This window comes from Phyllopteryx taeniolatus, chromosome 20 (genome assembly GCF_024500385.1).
Source record: "Phyllopteryx taeniolatus isolate TA_2022b chromosome 20, UOR_Ptae_1.2, whole genome shotgun sequence".
NCBI classification, from domain to species: Eukaryota; Metazoa; Chordata; class Actinopteri; order Syngnathiformes; family Syngnathidae; genus Phyllopteryx; species Phyllopteryx taeniolatus.
In genome coordinates this window covers 13,806,649-13,825,662 of record NC_084521.1, presented here as the reverse complement: position 1 = coordinate 13,825,662, position 19,014 = coordinate 13,806,649, and the positions used below count along the sequence as shown (strand labels likewise).

Here is a 19,014-nt window from a genome sequence, read left to right as displayed (position 1 = left end):
CACTGTTTAATAGATTATTATCAACCCTCTTACTGTATTATGATAGAACGAGCCTTCACATCCATAAAATCTTGACCGTGTGTAAACTTTTGAATTTGAGGAACAACACAAAACATGTAAGAGCATTTGATTCTGACTCATCCTGTCAGTGTGTCGGGAGATTTGGGGTGGAACAAAAAGGAAATCAATGTCGTTACGCTGCTTGTTAACACACGCAGATGCATTTGTTTAGCTCAAATGACTTGCAGGAGCAGCATTAATCCACCAATGTCTGATTAGGGGAATCAAGTAGCATGTACACAATCACAATCGTCATCATTTTATCAATAACCTGCAATTATTTTGAATCGCTAAAATGGTATTATCTTTGCTCAGCATGCATTATAATGCATACAAAATTGACCCTCACATAAAATTAAATGTATATTGAATAATTGTATTCTATGGGCTCCATTAGTGTAGGGTATCTATCCAGTTAATCATCCATCAATGCAATCAATCCATCTTTACTTGCATGTGTCCATTTATCCATCCAATTATTCATGCATACATAGTTTTAGTCATTCATGCTTCCATACATACATTGTAAAGACTACAACGGGGTGATAAGCTCACCGATAAAGATTACAGATAATCACAGTGGGTGCAGTGGGTACGGAAAGTTTCTTTGTTATATGGCAGCCATTTGTTAAAATCATTGATGTTAATTTTTTTCCTCATTAATGTACACACAGCACCCCATATTGACAGAAAAAAAATGTCATTGTTGAAATCTTTGCTGATTTATTAAAAAAGAAAAACTGAAATATCACACCGCCATAATTATTCAGACCCTTTGCTGTGACACTCATATATTTAACTCGGGTGCTGTCCATTTCTTCTGATCATCCTTAAGATGGTTCTACACTTTCATTGGAGTCCAGCTGTGTTTGATTATACTGACTGGACTTGATTAGGAAAGCCACACCCCTGTCTATATAAGACCTTACAGCTCACAGTGCATGTCAGAGCAAATGAGAATCACGAGGTTAAAGGAACTGCCTGAAGAGCTAAGAGACAGAATTGTGGCAAGGCACAGATCTGGCCACGGTTCTAAAAAAATGTATGCTGCACTTAAGGTTCCCAAGAGCACAGTGGCCTCCATAATCCTGAAATGGAAGCCGTTTGGGACGATCAGAACCCTACCTAGAGTCCGGCCAAACTGAGCAATTGGGGGAGAAGAGCCTTGGTGAGAGAGGTCAAGAAGAACCCAAAGATCACTGTGGCTGAGCTCCAGAGATCCAGTCGGGAGATGGCAGAAAGTTCTAGAAAGTCAATTGAATGCGGCCAAGTACAGGGATATCCTGGACGAAAACCTTGTCCCGAGTGCTCACCACCTCAGACTGGGCCAAAGGTTCACCTTCAAAAAAGACAATGACCCTAAACACACAGCTAAAATACCGAAGAAGTGGCTTCAAACAACTCCTTGACTGTTTTTGAATGGCCCAGCCAGAGCCCTGACTTAAACCCAATTGAGCATCTCTGGAAAGACCTGAAAATGGCTGCCCACCAACATTCACCATCCAACCTGAGAGAACCGGAGAGGATCTGCAAGGAGGAATGGAAGATGATCCCCAAATCCAGGTGTGAAACACTTGTTGCATCATTCCCCAAAAGACTCATGGCTGTATTAGCTCAATAGGGTGCTTCTACTAAATACTGAGCAAAGGGTCTGAATACTTATGCCTGTGAGACATTTCGTTTTTAATGAATCTGCAAAAATGTCAACAATTCTGTTTTTTTTCTGTCAATATGGGTCCTGTGTGAACATTAATGTGGGGAGAAAATGAACTTAAATGATTTTAGCAAATGGTTGCAATATGCACACTGTAGGTAAAAAGAGGTGTGTTATACACTAGCCCGGGCTGGAGTATCAAAGTGGACCAAAGAAAGTATGTGGAAAAGCAACAAGAGGAAACCAAATGACAGAGCGGTACTGCAGTATTTAGCGTAGAAGTGAGGGAGAAGTAGGCAAGGAGACACTAAAGGTCTGAGAAACACAATCATGCACGCGAAGCAGACAGAATTTAAATGAGGTTAAGTTAGAGAAAAAATAAGACAAATGTCAGACAAGTTGCTGGTAGCCCGCTCAGGCAAGAGTTCTGACGCAGACAGCGAAATGGAGAGGGAGTGAAAGTTATGTTTTTAAAGTTATGGAAAAAGAGAGTGAAGGGATGAAAAGTAAACTAAGAAAAGAACATCTCCAGAGAGAGTTCAAGGGTGGGAAGCTATCAAAAAGGGTGAAGTGGATGAAATAAGTGTGAGAACGAAGAAGCGGGGCAGATTATAATAAAAATACAGGAGTTATGCAGGAATGTGAAGAAGGGAAAAGAATGGAAATTGCATTTTCATCGAGGACAGTCTGACAGAGCAAGAACCATTGTTATATATACAGTAACTCATAATAAACACAAATAATTGTGGTCAAAATGTTGGAAGTTTCAATCAAAATAAATTCATCCGTTCCAGGATCAAAAGAAATCATAAAACCTTTATGAAATGAATGGAAAGTACAAAGACAAGTGCACTAATACCTATAAGAAAACAAAAAATAAAGTCATCCTTTCATGATGCCTTGCTACAAGCTTCTTTGGCCATTTTAATGCAAGTCATTAGTGGGAGTGACAATCTGTCCCCACCTCATATTTCGAGTCAAGATATTTGGGGGGAAATTTCGGTGGAACTGACACAGTAAAAGTTTAGTCTCAATAAATCAACATCTTATCTGCCATCATTTTAAATTAAAAAAAAAACAAAACACAAGGTTCATATGTAACTTGGGCGAAAACACAAGATAAATCCAATATTACACAAGAGGTTAATGACAAAACATTATGAAACGACATTAATCAACGTTGCCTCCAAGCTACTGGTGGTGATGAATTTCCACAAAGTCATGGCAACCACAAATTACTTTAGGGTAAACATTGACAGCAAACCAGCCTCATTAACATCGGTTAGATGCACATCTCTAACTTGACGCAAAAAATATGGTATGATGCATTTTCAGTGCTGATGTGTCATTAATTTCCCTTGTGGCAGAACGCAGTGAGAGAATGAATGGAGGTGCAACATGGGAACTAAGCAAGAAAGAGTGGAAAAACCAAAAAAAAAGTTGGGGAAAAGGGAAAGATGGAGCGATCTCTTGTTTATTTCCCAGAGAAGTTCAACGGCAGAGGCATTCTTCATCAGCCAGTGTCTTTGCCGTGAATATGTCAACAGTTGCGGCCAGGCAAGTGCACAGGAGTAATTTATCCATTTAGAATGCCAAAGGGAGAGAAAGGAAAGGGCACTATATAATATTGACACAAACAACAAAGGCAGGTGATGGAAGACCTAAATTCACTTTTGAAAGAAAAAGTACATTTCAAATACTGTTTGCTATTCTCCCAAACAATTAAAGAAAACTTTAAGTCGTGTTTGCGATGCGAGGATTTGGATCGTTTGCCAAAACGGAATGTTTTCCCTTTTTATAAAGAAATCCCCATGTTTGGATGGGATGGCGATTGAGTCACACAGAAGTGTGCAAAAACAACACACTCAACACAACAGTATCCAAAAATAGATTTCTGTTTGTACTTGTGAGATCGTCAAGGTGTAGTCTCTGACTGAGTACTATTTCAGCAAGTGTATCCTTTCTTCCTAATTCTATTCATTTATATCAAATTTGTGACAAAGAGTGTATTCGTCTCTATTGTAAACTAAGGAAGTCATGATTGAAATCTTTGTGATTTAACCCATCTACAAGGGGGGGGGGGGGGGGGGGATAATCTTAAGGATGAAAATGAAAATGTTGCTATTCAATAAAACAAAAGAAAATCAAATCATACTAGTATATTATTAAAAGATTCACATTTTATATACCTATATATAATCATAATGGTTTACGATTTAGTACTTCTACATGTGCCCTCTAAAGGGCTTATCTTAAATGGCTAACACAAAATAAACAAGAGTAGGGAAACTAGTGCAAAACAAGTCTGTAATTGGGTACAGTCTGTGTTTCAGCAATTTTGCTTCAAAACAAAAAGGTGTTTGTCACAACAAACCCACGTAGAGTTTTTAAAATACATTCACCTGCATAACCTAATGAGATCCAATCCAGGAACTGTGTGAAAAATATCAGCTTATTTTAGTGTTGATTGACAACTTCACTGCATCGTACTGACAGAAATTCCTGAAATGGTGCTTACCTTATTTATACACCCTCAGTGAGACTTTCTAGTCTCTCAGGTAAAAGACATCCACGTATTTGAGGGTTATTGTGAATCTTCCCACATGAGCCATACATAATCAGTTATCATGCTGGGAATAAAAGTTTGGAGGAAAAAGTAGGTAAAGTGACAAATACACTTCCCTAATGGCATTTTAAATTGTATACAATATTTTAATGGGATGACAGAATCTGTCTCTGAATGTTCTAAACTACTTTGCCGAGGATGAGCCTTACAGTGCAACTTTTGGCCATGTCAATCAGATACATTATTAGTATTCAGCTTTATCGTGGGACTTTGACTTTTTCCAATTATTGTTACAAAGTTGATCAGCATGCAGATGATGTGAGCTGGCGTAGCATCGGCATTCACAAGGTACAAGGGATGGCCCAAGGTGCAGGGTAAGTGATTAGTAAGATGAGCGCTTGCTTCACAGGAGTCGTACATAGCCTTAGAGGCTAATGAAACAAAAGCAGGTGGGGGAGCAATGCTGATCCACTGATAACATGGACCACGCAGTCGGACTTGCACTGAACTCATGCAGAGCCGCACAATCGCGCAGCTCCATTTCAGCTCCATGCTGGCATACGGACGCACAGTTAGCTTCAATTGTGGCAAAAGTAATCACAGGTGCACATATACAATCTGTATCTGTATCTCAGGGAGTTGTTTACACGGAGCTATTCCAAGGGCTTTGTGATTAAAACCGCCGCAAAGCACTCCTGACACTCCATTACCCAGCATGCCCTGGGTGAAGCAGGAGTGTACATATTGATTTCACGCCTCATTAGATTTTGTGTCTAACAATGTCATAGTTCATGCAAGTTCTACCGGATCCTGCATCATTCCGCAATGACCAGGCACAAATGTGGGAGGGGACGGCCGACACATAACGCATGAACACATTATTATTGAGTTTGGGCTTGTCACAGCCTCGTACTTGGCGAGTTGTGCAGTGCTCTTGACCCACTTTCCAATAGACAATATAACTAACTTTTTTCAACAGTTAATTTTTTTTCCCCCTTGGAACACCAAAACTTTAAACCGCGAACCTCTCCCATGCATGACATCATGCAAGGATTAACAGTTTTGCTTTTTCTGTACATTTTGTGACATTAAAAAAAAAAAAAAGGGACCAGCCTCAACAAGGAATGTTAAGAGAAGACCTCGATAGAACCGACAAATAGAGGCGGGTGGTCGTCCGATATAGCTGATTGTCCGTTACAAAAGAATTTTTTTTTTCTTTTAGGCCATAATCGGAACGACATGCAAAGCAAGTGGTTACCTTAATTTGACACTTTCATAACAATTACCGGTCAAAATATGGAATGTAGTATCTCTTGATATTGACAGTGGTTAACTTGTTTACATACTTATGACAGTTACGTTTTTTTCCAGGTGCCTTTGAGTATGAACGGATTTCCATTATTTCCCATGTGAAATTTTGGGGGGAAATCCAAACAAGCATCCCAGAATCACTGTAAGCATAAACAAGATAGTGCCACTGCACTTGGCATGCAATACGGTCTTAATTTTACAGGTGTGCTTTAAATTGGTACCAGACAGTTTACAATGTCATGAAAATGATTGATGAGCTACAGGAAGGTGGGCTACACTTTGCACATTGATCATGTTTCAGAGAGGAATCGATCTTCAGTACCACGCCGAACAGACCCTTGCCATAATGGAGGTGTAGGCCATGTTGTGCTTAGTTGAATTGTTAGCACAAGTAGAGAAAGGAGAGTTTACTAAGATGTATAGTATCCTGCTATCATATCCTTATACGCCTTCAGGTTGTATAAGAAAACATTTTGCTTTCTGCTTGTTTAATTTTGTTCTTCCTGAGGAAGTTTGTTTGAGAGCTTCTCGGCAGTCTTTCATTGTTTGTATTGGGTCCATTTATCTTTGCAGCAGAGTGCACAAACAGCAATGTACTGTGATTCCACTTTCACTGATTGACCTTCAAACAGTAATTGGCAAGATTCATTCATTTGGACTCAGAGAGATGTGGACTGGATGGCTTTCACCAGCATTCTTTCTTTAAGCTCTTGCTTGCTTTTTCAGCACGCTTTAATTTATCTACCAAATCCCCCCTTCCTCTTCCTAAGTTCGCTATCATTCTCCTTTTTATCTCTCCACACATTACGATTTGACTTTTCTCACCTACAAACTGTTCAAAGTAGACAGTTTTGGGGAGGTTGTCCTGTCCTTTTATATGTGCTAAATAGTAGTGATTATGTGTAGCCCGTTTCCCACACGGAAAAATAAAATGATAAATCTTCGTCCAAGTAGCTACCAAGACTGGTAAAAAAAAAAAAAGTATTATCAAAATAAGCCTGACTGTGATGCAACAAAAGGGCACAAATTTAATTGGCATGCAAACACACATTGTCTGATGTAGGCAGCTTACAATAAATCACTTTCTTGTGTAAACCTGTACGCTTGGCTTACAGTAATTTTTCGTGTATACAGGAAGTCTTCGAGTTACGACGCACTCGACCTACGACGTTTCGACTTTACGACACCCGTGCCTCGTCCGCCATTTTGTCCTCCGAAACCACAGTGTTTCTGCTTCGCTAGTGCATGGATGCTTGTGCTGTTTTTGCGCCGGGAGACTCGCCTATGATGAGTACTGTACGTCAAAAATATCACCATGACCAAGCACACCGGTGTGGTAAGTTTGGATAAAATTTGAAACTTTAAAACATTTCCAAGTTTTTTATATTTTATCAAACATTTCATCTCTGACCAATATCAGGCTCAGCTCTCTGCCCATGGACAGCTTCAGGCTTTTTAGTTAGTTAGTTTAGTTTTAATGCATGGTTTCTCTGTGCTTTAAAATCAGTCTGATTGCTTTGTATTTTTCATGTTGTGTTGTATTTTGTTGCTTCTGCCTGCATGTTTTATGCATTTGATACTGTGGTCTTGAGATTTGTTTATGTCTTTGCAGTGTGTGCCTGTCGTTTCAAGCACTGTGTAACGGTCCTTTCGAGCACTTTGTAACGAGTACCAATGAAAAGTGCTGTATAAATTAATTTTACTTACTTGCTTATTTTCATGGGATGAGTCACACAGTTTACATCTTTAGTAAGTTAGAGTTGTTTTGCTTGTAAGCAAAATGTGTTTTTGGTCCTATAAAACATAATTCAACACATGGACAGTCGGAACATGCTCATCACTGGGATGTTTGAATTGCGGCGGCAAAACAAAACAACAATGCTATTGTGAGAACTTAACCACTGTATTCCAACTCTGCATAGGAATGACTACACTTGCATTATTTCAAATTGGTAAGGGCATACAGCTGTGTGTTGATAGAAAACATCCATCCGCAGATGGGTGCACAGAGTCATCAACTTTTGTTATAATGAGAAAAGCTGTAAAATAACAAACATTTCAAATGCAGTGGAGAAGTCCTAAACACCAGTCCAATCCATTTTGGCCCAAAACCATCGGAGTCTACTTTTTAGCATGACAGTGACCAAAGGTATCCGCACAAGTCAACAAAAGAGAGGTTTTGCACACAAAAAATAATAAAGGTTTTGAATAACCAGACCTATAGTAACGTCAATAGAAAAACTGTGCACAAGAGATTGCTCGTAATTTTAAACACTTTGTTCTCTTTTGAGAAAAAGTTCTGATGTGCCATGCTGAAACACTTTTACCCCAAAAGAATGAATGCTGCAATTAAAGCCCTATTAGTTTCGGGTGTGTACACTAATACAAACCGCTTATTGTACTTTAAAAATAAATAAATAAATAAAATACTGATAAAAATTGTTGTCATCATCAAGCATTTAAAATTAAATTGTTGTGCAGTTTATAGGTCTTTTAAGTTTTGGGATGATTTATCCAACAAGATGCACTGATGCAGGTGCAAGGTAATGTTAAGTTGGATGGAAGGAGGAGGTGGGGCTTTTAAATATGCACACAGCCTAAGTACACCAATTTGTGTGGGGAAAATTGCATTCAAAGTTTCATTCCTAGTTCATTTATATACGAACGCATTGCTCTTTCACCGAGCAAAAGGAAGTGAGAAGGTATTACCGTGACACACCTCGAGTGAAAAATCTTTACAAGTCACCTTGGCAGCTTTCTGTGTTGTTTAAAAACCACTCAGTCATCACATGGGCTACTTCCCTAGAGGTAGAATTGCAGTGTCCTAAAGGCTCAGGGCAGAAACTGTAAGAAATAAAGCTCCTTCACAGCAAGCAGAACAGGTTTGACTTCATTATAAGCGAGATCGTTATACTGTATATCTAGTGCAAACTGTACTGTAGATACTGTACGTGCAAAATGCATACTGGCCGGCACAGTAATGCTTCTTCAACAGCAGTAAAGGATACACATGTTGAACTTCTTTTTCCATGCCATTGTTGTATTGATCAGAATTACAGCCTCTGGCCTGAACTTCTCAGTTGATCTCATGTTGTTATTCGTTAAACCACAAACTAGTTCAGACTAAACCAACAGCGACTCTGCTGGTTTCAGCCAATTTCAACTTCAACAACACTAACTTGATTGAAAGTGGGCAATTTTCAATGAATGTGGGTGGAAGATACTGTACTTTGAGAGTCTTGAGCAGCTGACACCGACAGAAAGGTTACTGCTAAAGCTACTTGTGTTCTCTTTTGAAAATGATGTATATTGAACAGAGGTAGCGTGTTAGAAAGAATAAGGTTTTCCTTTTAAAGGCCAAATTGAAACAACGAAGAGAGTCTGGAGACCTGCACGCAGCAGTCCAGAGTATACAAACGTTTGTAGAATATATTATCTTGTGTGCACTGAACAAGACCTTGCTTCTATCACATACACAAACTCCTTCAGTGGAGAACCTTTGATGGTGGATTGGTGGATTATGGAGACTTTCAGCTCACATGCAACAAGCTTAGCGAAGAAATGAACCCATGTATAGTTTAATCACATGCAAGTCATTTTGCAGAGAACACCAAAGACAAGATACATCTGTATAAAATATAACACAGTGGAATCTGTGAAGTGAAACAAAAGCTGCTCCTGCAACCTCCGATATGTTTGGTTTCAAAAAAAAAAGGATTTGCCAGAGGAAGTAATGGAAATGGTAATAATTCCTTCAAGGGTCAAATTGCGGAAGCCATAACCAGTATTGGGAGTGTTCATTTTCTATTCAAAATATTTCCTATTCTGCAGTCCTCCCCATACTGAACCCAACTGAGACAATTGAACCAAACTGAAGCAATTTAATGACACCTGGGGAAACCTGTGCAGGTGCTTTGAGTTTAGTAGATAATTAGTGTGTGACACTCAGTTTAAAATATTTATGGCCTGCAAAATTTGGGATGATTTCCTCACAGTATGCTAATATTTTGAACTCCTGATTTTGTGGGTTTTATGAGCTGGAAGCCCAAATTTAAAAGAAATAAACAAATAAATACTTGAAATTGTTTACATTTTGGGCCCTGAATCTATGAAAGTTTAACTTTTTGAATGGAGCTATGGAAATAAACAAACTTTTCCATGATATTCAAATTTTTGGGAAAGGGTCTATAGCTAAGGCGTTTCCTGTGTCCTTTGGTGTCTTTGATTCTAATGACATGTAACCATCCCAATGAACCAAATTACCATGATGTAATTAATCATTATTAAGATGTTTATGCGGAGAATGTCATTATCTTCACGGTACGCAACAATAAATTTGAAGGTGATATTGCGAATCATAAACACTGCTTGCCAGCCATAATGCTGTTCTTCGGATAAAACGTGGTATGTTTAAAATACAGTATCAAATAGCATGAATTACTTAATAATCAAGTATAGGCTTTATGGATTCATAAATGGGCGACAAGGTGGGCGACTTAATTGAAGACTCTAAATTGTCCATAGGTGTGACTGTGAGTGCGAATGGTTGTCTATTTCTATGTACCCTACAATTGGCTGGCGACCAGTTCAGGGTGTACAGCGCCTCTCGCCTGAAGTCAGCCGAGATAGGCCCCAGCACACCCGCAACCCTAGTGAAGATAAGTGGTTCGGAAAATCGATGGATGGATTGATATATATCTGAGAAAAAACACAAAAGTAGTTTTCTTTTCCAACAGACCTTAACTTCAACTAAATATCCATGGAGCAATACTGTGAATGAAGCATGTTAGCAGCGGTAGGTCTGGTGAAGTTCTCCTGAGGCAACCTAAGAGCTGATGCAACATCCTGCAAAGCATCTCAAGAAACTCAAGCGGTTCCACATGAAGCGGTGCAGGAAAATGTTAATGGTGAACATTTTAGCTGGAGATTTACACATCAGAAAATACGCCGATTAAAAGTAAGACTAATTTCCTGTAGACATAACTGATTCACAGTCGACCTGGAAAAGGTTATACCACCCTAAGCCAACAAAATCCTCCATTACGTTAGCACAGATACTACATCCTCAAAGAAGCTATCCAAAAAAAATAATTACCAGATTACCATTGACTTACTCAGTTTTGAAGCTAAATGCACCTGAATGCAATTGAATGTTACAGCGGCCCCATTAATATTTACTGTAGAAACTTTCTTCTAACTAACTGTGAGCACGAAATAATGCTCTGTAAATGTGATTAGAATCACATGCATGGGCATAAAGGTGGATCAATAAAATATTTAACATGGGTTGCGGAATTCATTGTTGATTAATCCTGTCATGAAGCAAGTGTGACAAAATGGAGTGCAATGGAGTGGAGACGCTGTTGATTCAGTCTCAACTAGTCTGAGACACCATGGGCTCCAATTTTGTAGACAGTGCAGCTGCGCTTCAGCATGAAAAAACTGCCGCATATTGATTTTCGTGCAAGTGCAAGACTCGCTGTGCATGTTTGCCAATTTGGCAGACCCGTCCATCTGTGCCAAGCTGGGCATGTCAGCACAGCGAGGTTTGTTACTGTCGTAACTCAAATGTTGGCTCGCAAGACAAAGCAAAAAATCGAGCATGCGTAACTTGGAAAAACTCAAGGTACCACTGTATATTTTGTTTTTAGAAAATCTGGCTCGTGCTTAGCACTTCTGCTTCCCAGCTAGAGCTAGGATATCCCGGTTCGACTCTCCATTGGAACAATGTGTGGAGTTTTTCCATGTTCTCCTTGTGCTTGTGTTGGTTTTGTCTAGACCTACTCCTGTTTCCTTCCACATCCCAAAAACTTGCATGTTAGGTTCATTGAAGACCAAGTTTTCCAAAGTTGAAAATGGGACTGTGAACGGTTGTTTGTCTACATGTGCCCTTTAATTTACTGCCGATCAGTTCGGGGTGTGCCACACCTGTCACCCTCAAACCAGTTGGGATAGGCTTCAGTTACCTGCAAGCCTAATGCCGCTATAGCGCTATCGAAAATGGAGGGAGAGATGGACCCACAGTTCATTGATTATCTTCCTTCAGGTGCCCTTGGTAATTTAGTCAAATGGTCATCTCTAATACTGTATGGACGTCAAGCAATTTGCAATAGATGCCCTTTCACCACTCAGAGTAGATTGGATATTCCATCACTGTTTAATTAAACTAAAAACATATTTATTGCCTCCGAAGTTTGTTGTAATGTGTATGCCAATTAATGGAACAGCATTCAGCTGCACGATGAATGAAACCAAGACGAAACACCAATCACCCAATGCAATTAGTGCGAAAACAAAGTTTTTGTTTTTCAGATGGATCATCAAATGTCTTTTGTTTCTTGCTTCTTTCTGTCTGATTCGCTGCTTAAACAAGATAAAAACCAACAATTGCACGCTCGCAAGTACACACACACACACGCACACACCTAAATACCATGGCTGTTGACCTTTGCAGTACTTGCCTTCTAATCCTTTCCGTCTTCCCAGGCACCACCAAAAAGCCTCGACTCTTGTCATGTTTCAGCTATGGAAAAAGGACCACTTTGAGTAATTGCCTAGCTTTTAATGACTATTTCAATTATGTCTTCTTGGCAACAGCTGGAGCCCAGTAATGCTCCATCATTTCCATCCATTATACTCTCAAAATCCTTTGGCACCTTTCAATCTTTATGTTCTTTCATGCACAACAGTCGCCTAAATAACCCTTAGAGCTGCCTGGAAGCTGAAAGCTATGACGAAAAAGAGAAAAGGCCACACTAAATATCAGTTACCAGCACAATACAGCCAACCAGATACACAATCTTCTGGATTTTATTTTTTTTTTTTCAGCCGGAGCTGGTGAAAGTTCATTTACATGAGGTAGCTATACCTTGTCTAAATGAAAGTGTCATAATCCTTTTGACAAAACAATTTCATACATTTGTCAAAATAGAAGACACACTTTTAAGACTAAACTTACATGAAGTCAAAATGCAGTTGAAAGATAATAATACTAATAATGTACAATTCAAGGGGGAAAAAAACTATTATTTTGCAAATCCATGAATGGTTTTCTTTTTGTATCAGTGATTCAGGAGCCCATATTTTGGCATCAACCACCATTATCATAGTTATTAATTTTCATTTTTGAATATTGTTGTTGTGACAAAGAATTGGCCAGACGTTTTGTTTGCAGCGCAAATTCCCCCTGAAGCCCAATGTCGTACGTAACGGAAAGTGTTACTACCTGCTCTTTGACTGAGGCCAGGATAGATGAGGTTGTCTCCGTCTCTGACCTATCTCCATTGGAGCCCGACATCACCGGGGGAACCATGGCGCCCTTCTCCTGCTCAGCGGGCTGCTCTGGCACCGGCATGGCTGAAATGATCAAAAACATTCACAGGCGCTATCAGGGCCAATTCTAGGACCAGCAGTTTAGGGCTACTGAGCTGCTGGCCAGGCAAGATATATTTCACTCTTTGGTACATTTGAATTTCATTCCCACATTTATGAAAGACAAGCATAACACTTTTTGCGGAGAGTCGATGACTAAGTCATCAAATCCGATGAAGGTTATTTAAATGTTGAGCCACAGCAAAAAGAGGAATGGAGAGGAGTCATTAAACCACAGGTGTCAAACGGGTGGCCCGGGGGTCAGATCCGGCCAGCCACATCATTTTATGAGGCCCGCGAAAGCAAATCAAAATTGCTCATTGTGTTCTGGTGTAATAACATTGAGATATTTGCAAGCATTTTTTTTGTTACCAATCCCCCTTTGAAAACACATGTAATAGTGGAAAAACATGTTTTTATAGGCTTCCGATTTCAAAACTGGTTATTCATGAATGTGTTGTGTATACTGTATGTAATTATAGGTGGTAACGTTTTGTTTATTTGGGTTCACAGTCGTAGCGGCCCTCCGAGCGAAGTCATAACTATGATGTGGCCCGTGACAAAAATGAGTTTGACGCCCCTGCATTAAAATTGTAGATGACACAACAGCTAGCTTCTCTCATTCCGATTCAAAGAGACCAGTGTTGCCGTCTCTGACCACCTGAATTGTTTCCTAGCAAGAAATAACCTTAGCTTACCTGCTACCTAACAACATAAGCAGTGAGCTATGGTTAAATACAGCAAAAAATTAGGAATGAATGAGAAAATAACGACTGTATTTCACTAGAAGGTGCAGATGCTCTGTGCAGATAGCACGCTAAAAACACCTATGGGCGCAATTAACAAAAATAACTTGATCTTTCAAGGTCAGATCATGTCGTTTAAAGCTATTAGACCATAATGCAATTAAGGTCCATTTCTTTATTCTGCAAAATGTGTTTTAATCCATCATGTTTAACGTGAAAGCCAAATGCCTCATCTTTAGTTTGAAAAATATTGTTTCATAAATTCAATAGCCTTATTTCACTACAAATGAATATATTCACAATCCATAAACAGTATGTTTGAAGAACTCAAGGGGAGGCTTTTCAAATCATCCTGTAACACCGAATCTCACTTCTCATCTGCCAGAATGTCACATCATGAGTGCTCCTTTACTCATTAGAATAAGATGTGAAAAGGAAATTAGCACAATTTTCATTACTTTGAAAAGGAAAAAGGAAAGCTATGCGACAATTTCCCTAAAAAGAAAAAAAAACTGAAGAATTGTTCATGTGATGAATGAGGAGGCGGCACGGTGGACGACTGGTTAGAGCATCCGCCTCACAGTTCTGAGGACCGGGGTTCAATCCCCGGCCCCGCCTGTGTGGAGTTTGCATGTTCTCCCCGTGCCTGGGTGGGTTTTCTCCGGGCACTCCGGTTTCCTTCCTCCCACATCCCAAAAACATGCATAGTAGGTTGATTGGCAACTCTAAATTGCCCGTAGGTGTGAATGTGAGTGCGAACGGTTGTTTGTTTGTACGTGCCCTGCGATTGGCTGGTGTACCCCGCCTCCTGCCCGATGATAGCTGGGATAGGCTCCAGCACGCCCGCGACCCTGGTGAGGAGAAGGGGCTCAGACAATGGATGGACAGATGGATGAATGAGGATTACCTTTGTAATCTTTAACATTGGGCACCTTTCTCCAGATAAAAGTTGTGCCCTTTATTATACATACATATTATGCATACACGCATGATAAAAGATGTGTTGTTTGACCGCTCCAAATTAAGGTTTCTACAAAGTAGACCTGCGCATCCTGAAATATTTGACGTGCCAAAGACGCCGACATCTCAAAATCATGTGTGAAATTGGTGTTACCCGAATCATATTTTCTGCACCGTCCTGCTCATGTCTCATCCGTTCAGAAAGCCTAAACCAGACTTCAAACACAGAATTAATGTGTTTGACATTTGCTAGGTTATTCATCGCATCTTCAGCCACATCATCCAAGTGGATTTTGACACACTGATGAGTCATGAATTGATATTTTCCAGGCTACAGACTCGCATTGATTAAACACGTAGGAGACACACAAAGTCTGTAAGGTGATCGTGACTGCTACAAAGCCTTTACGTCATCATAAATCTGGTCTTTACTTAGACTGTAATATAAGCAAACGGATGGCGGGTTAGAATGGCACAATGTGGAAACCAAATGGCATTTATATTTAATCTTCTTTAAAAGCTTAGTAAAAAGACTAAGAAATCGGGAAGTAGGGCAGCAAGTTTTACAGCAAAGAGACCACAGGGAGTGGACACTGTCAATAGAGCAAAGTAAATAATGAGGCAAGTTAGTGGAGTCTCTTTCCTGGGAGACTCATCAGTCCAATTACAATGTCTAATGTTGACATCCAAGTTTGTGCCAACTATTGTTTGGTCAAAACTGTGCCCAGTGCACCTTTCTGCTCTGTGCATTGCAATAATGATAGGTGGCTTACATTTAAAAGCATAGTTATTGAAGGCAAATAATGAGGAAACAATATCCTCTTTAATTTCGTGTGGATGAATACATTTTTAACATTTAGCCATACGTGCCTCAACCTTACCAGATGTTTTGTAAATTATTGGTCATTTAGCAAAAGGCTAAATTATCTAGGACAGTGATCCTCAAAGTGCGGTACGAGGACCGCGAGTGGTAAGCGAAAGAATCACTGAATTGAAATCTACATTTGAAACATGACTACAGCCGCTTAAAACCTTTTTTACATCCAGTAGAGTACATTTTTTACTTTTCAAGTACAGCACATATTTAAATATAGTTCACATGTATTTAACTTTCAAGTACAACACATTTGCATATAACTCAATGGTTTCTTTTTAAACATCCATCCATCCATCCATTATGTCAAATACATTTTAACCAAATAGTTAGGTACTTGGAGATCGATGTTTTTATTAAGGTGGTACTTGGTGCAAAATGTTGGAGAGCAACAATTCCGAAAACGCATAACTTACCTGGTAAATGTATATTATTTCTGGTGAAAACATCTTAATGTACTTACGTAAACATAGTGTTGACTTTCTTAATTGTCAGCAAGACAAAAAGACAGTATGGTTTAACTTGACGTGATTCTTAAAATAAGATCTCGTATCTTAAAACCTTTTATATCTTTTTGTCTTGCTTAAAATTGAGAGAAAAAGTCAAAACTGCCTCAAAATGAGCACATAAAGTGGTTTTCATAGAAAGAAGTAAGTTTTGTGTTTTTATGTATGCAGTCTCAGTATAGGCTTTGAGTCATTTTCTTTGGTTGACTAAGGCGAAATGAACGATGACTTAATACAGCATGTTTTAAAGATTTTATGTTTAAAGGGAGGGGAGAATCTCTTTCTGAGTAATGCTTGCCATAGCAGAGGCTGGGCCACAACTTCCCATAGCTGTCACGTTGTTGTTCCTTAAACCGCAACGGCTGACACTGAATGAACAGCACCTTTGCTGCTTGCAATTAAGACATGATTAATCAACAATGCATTGCACACAATGTACATAATTCTTATCGAACGATTACTTCCAACAGAAGAATCAAATGAGCCTTAGTATCGGTTCAGTAGGCAGCCTGACAAAAGTCGCACCGGGTGATACGATCTCCATTGAGGGCAAGTAAACCATTAGCATAAAGAAAGACCGTAAACAAGTCAGAGTGTTTGTAAATCAAACAGTGAGTCCAGTTAGTCTGCTTAGCCAGCGGACAGAGACAGCAGGCTAGGCAGGGTGGTGTCTGTAAATAAAAGATGCTGTTAAGGCAGCCTGCAGATGGATATTTTCACTTTGGCTGTCAAACAGCACTTCTCGGCATGGCATCTTCACTCTATAAGAGGAAATGAGACACCGCACTTTGGATTCTGAGCGACCAAGACCCCAGCAAAGGCAACACTGAAGCAGAGGAGCGTCACGGAGCCTCAGCTGTTTATTAAACACCTTCATAAAGGAGTGGGAGTTTTACTGACATTGAGTAACAGCGTTTTGAGGCCTGTGGCTCATCAGATATCCTCTATTATTGCTCGTTTTTTTCATCGTAACACGCTGACAAAAGATGCAATTACATCCTGTGCAAACAGACCAAATTCCTCAACTCCCTGCAAAACTGTTTACATATGTTACAATGCACATTATTATGAAAAGTGATAATCTATAGAAAACCGTTGTGGTCGATGCACTGACCACGACTGCGTTGAGAAAATTGCAAAGCTGGCTTTTACAGAGATAATGCCGCTATAACACATTTCCCATCAAGTGTCACAATGCCACACTATCCCAGAATGCTTCACACAGCCGCTATTGTCAGCAGCTTCTACTGAATAAATGCACCACTTTCTGCAGAATACAAAGCAACAGGGACCTCAGCTTAGACGGCGATTGGGACACATTTAATTGGACTGGTGGAAAAGTGTGCTGCTTCCTGTTAGTCTGCGCAAGGAATAGGGTTCGTTGCGGGGTAGTAATGCCAAGACCTTTTATGTCTCAGGCAAAGTGTCGTTTTTGATCAGCATTTGTTATCCCAATTATGCAAATAAATTGTAACAATAAAATATGTCAACAATTTCCATTTTGGGTGAGATCGGGCAAGGGCCCAGGATTACTTATTTTATTTTTTTTTATTTTTTTTACCACTTTATGATTTGATATTGTCGGACATTTTCTTTCGAGCCCTGTGGCTGACTGGCGACCAGTCCAGGGTTAAGCCTGCCTTTCACTCTTAGTCAGCTGGGATACACCTCCCTGAATAGCAGCGCATAAGCGGTAGAGAAAATGACATAATAAAGAAGATTGGTTATTATAAAGTGGTACAACAGGCAGTCTGGAAAGGACATTTATTTGGTTTGACATTTGTCACAAGACAAATATGTTAAATATGAGTATTTCCTCTCTAAAATGTACAGTATCTTCTCACTCAAAAACAAGCAATAGAAAAATGATCAGCCTATCTTCTTCTATGACATAAAATCAACACAGCTTTACACATGCCTAGCTCATAAATGTTAATTTCTTGCCATCCTCTATATGCGCAAACTACTTTCGCATTCGTCAATACGGGTAAAAGCGCTTCCTTCTCACGGAACGTTTCAAAGCACCCATAGGAACTTGAAATAGCTACATTGTCTTTTTCTAAATACAAGATATCACCATGGAGCCACCAAAAGATGACAATAGCTTTGTTTGTGTTTACGTATCATATCGTATTTGTACAAATAAATTATATACATGTATTTAACTTTTGTCCGAAGACACCAGCCATAAAGAAAACTAAATGTGGGTACCAGCTAATCTTCAATGCTCCAGTCATGCAGGGATCTATCTCCATGCCAAACTACTTGCACCGCATTTCAAGGGAATGAGAGGAGCCGTTTCAATTAGAAAGGATCAAAGTCTGCCGGGAACATGGCCTTGCAAGCGCAGACTTTCCACTTTTAAAAGTGCTGATGGACGCCAGTCCACAAAATTACCAACACAGGGTCTAAAACATTTCCTGGCAGTGTTATGCCAAACACAGCGATGGATTTACACCAGTAACAAAAAGATACAAGGTACAAGGTGCTTTTATTGTCAATTCTTCAATATGCATAACACATGCAGAGGATTGAAATTACGGTACTCAAGGGCCCACGGCGCTCCCAAAGACAGTACAAATAATATCAATATAAAAGCTAAATAAACTATAGTATATACGGTATGAAAAGTATTAATTGAATGTGCAAACAGCAAAGATCACGTGACGTGTGCAACATAGTCAATGTCAGAGAATCAAGGCAAATAAGAGATATAAATTAGATGACAAAGCCCCAGTGCTGCTAAAGTGGCTAGTGCAACCCTGTGCGTATTTGCGTGTGTGTGTGTGTGTGTGTGTGCGTGTGCATGTTTGTGGGGCATCAGAGTTCAGAGTTCAGGTAGGCAAAGGACAGAAGAGGTAGAGGGGGCAGAGGGTTTCTGACAGCCTGATGAATAAAATGTCTTTGAGTCGGCTAGGCCTGGCACGCAGGCTCCGCAGTCTCCTCCCTGATGGCAGCAGAGTGAA

At 39.7% G+C, this 19,014-nt stretch overlaps 1 protein-coding gene across 1 annotated transcript in view; it reads right to left on the bottom strand.

The window, feature by feature from the left end:
- The window catches only part of ctnnd2a (catenin (cadherin-associated protein), delta 2a), a 244,102-nt gene that overhangs the window by 189,270 nt on the left and 35,818 nt on the right, over positions 1-19,014 (bottom strand). Inside the window, exon 5 of the mRNA XM_061757693.1 lies at positions 12,817-12,947. Within this exon, the coding sequence (XP_061613677.1) occupies positions 12,817-12,945 (129 nt within the window). The 5' untranslated portion in view covers positions 12,946-12,947. The remainder of the gene's footprint in view (positions 1-12,816; positions 12,948-19,014) is intronic.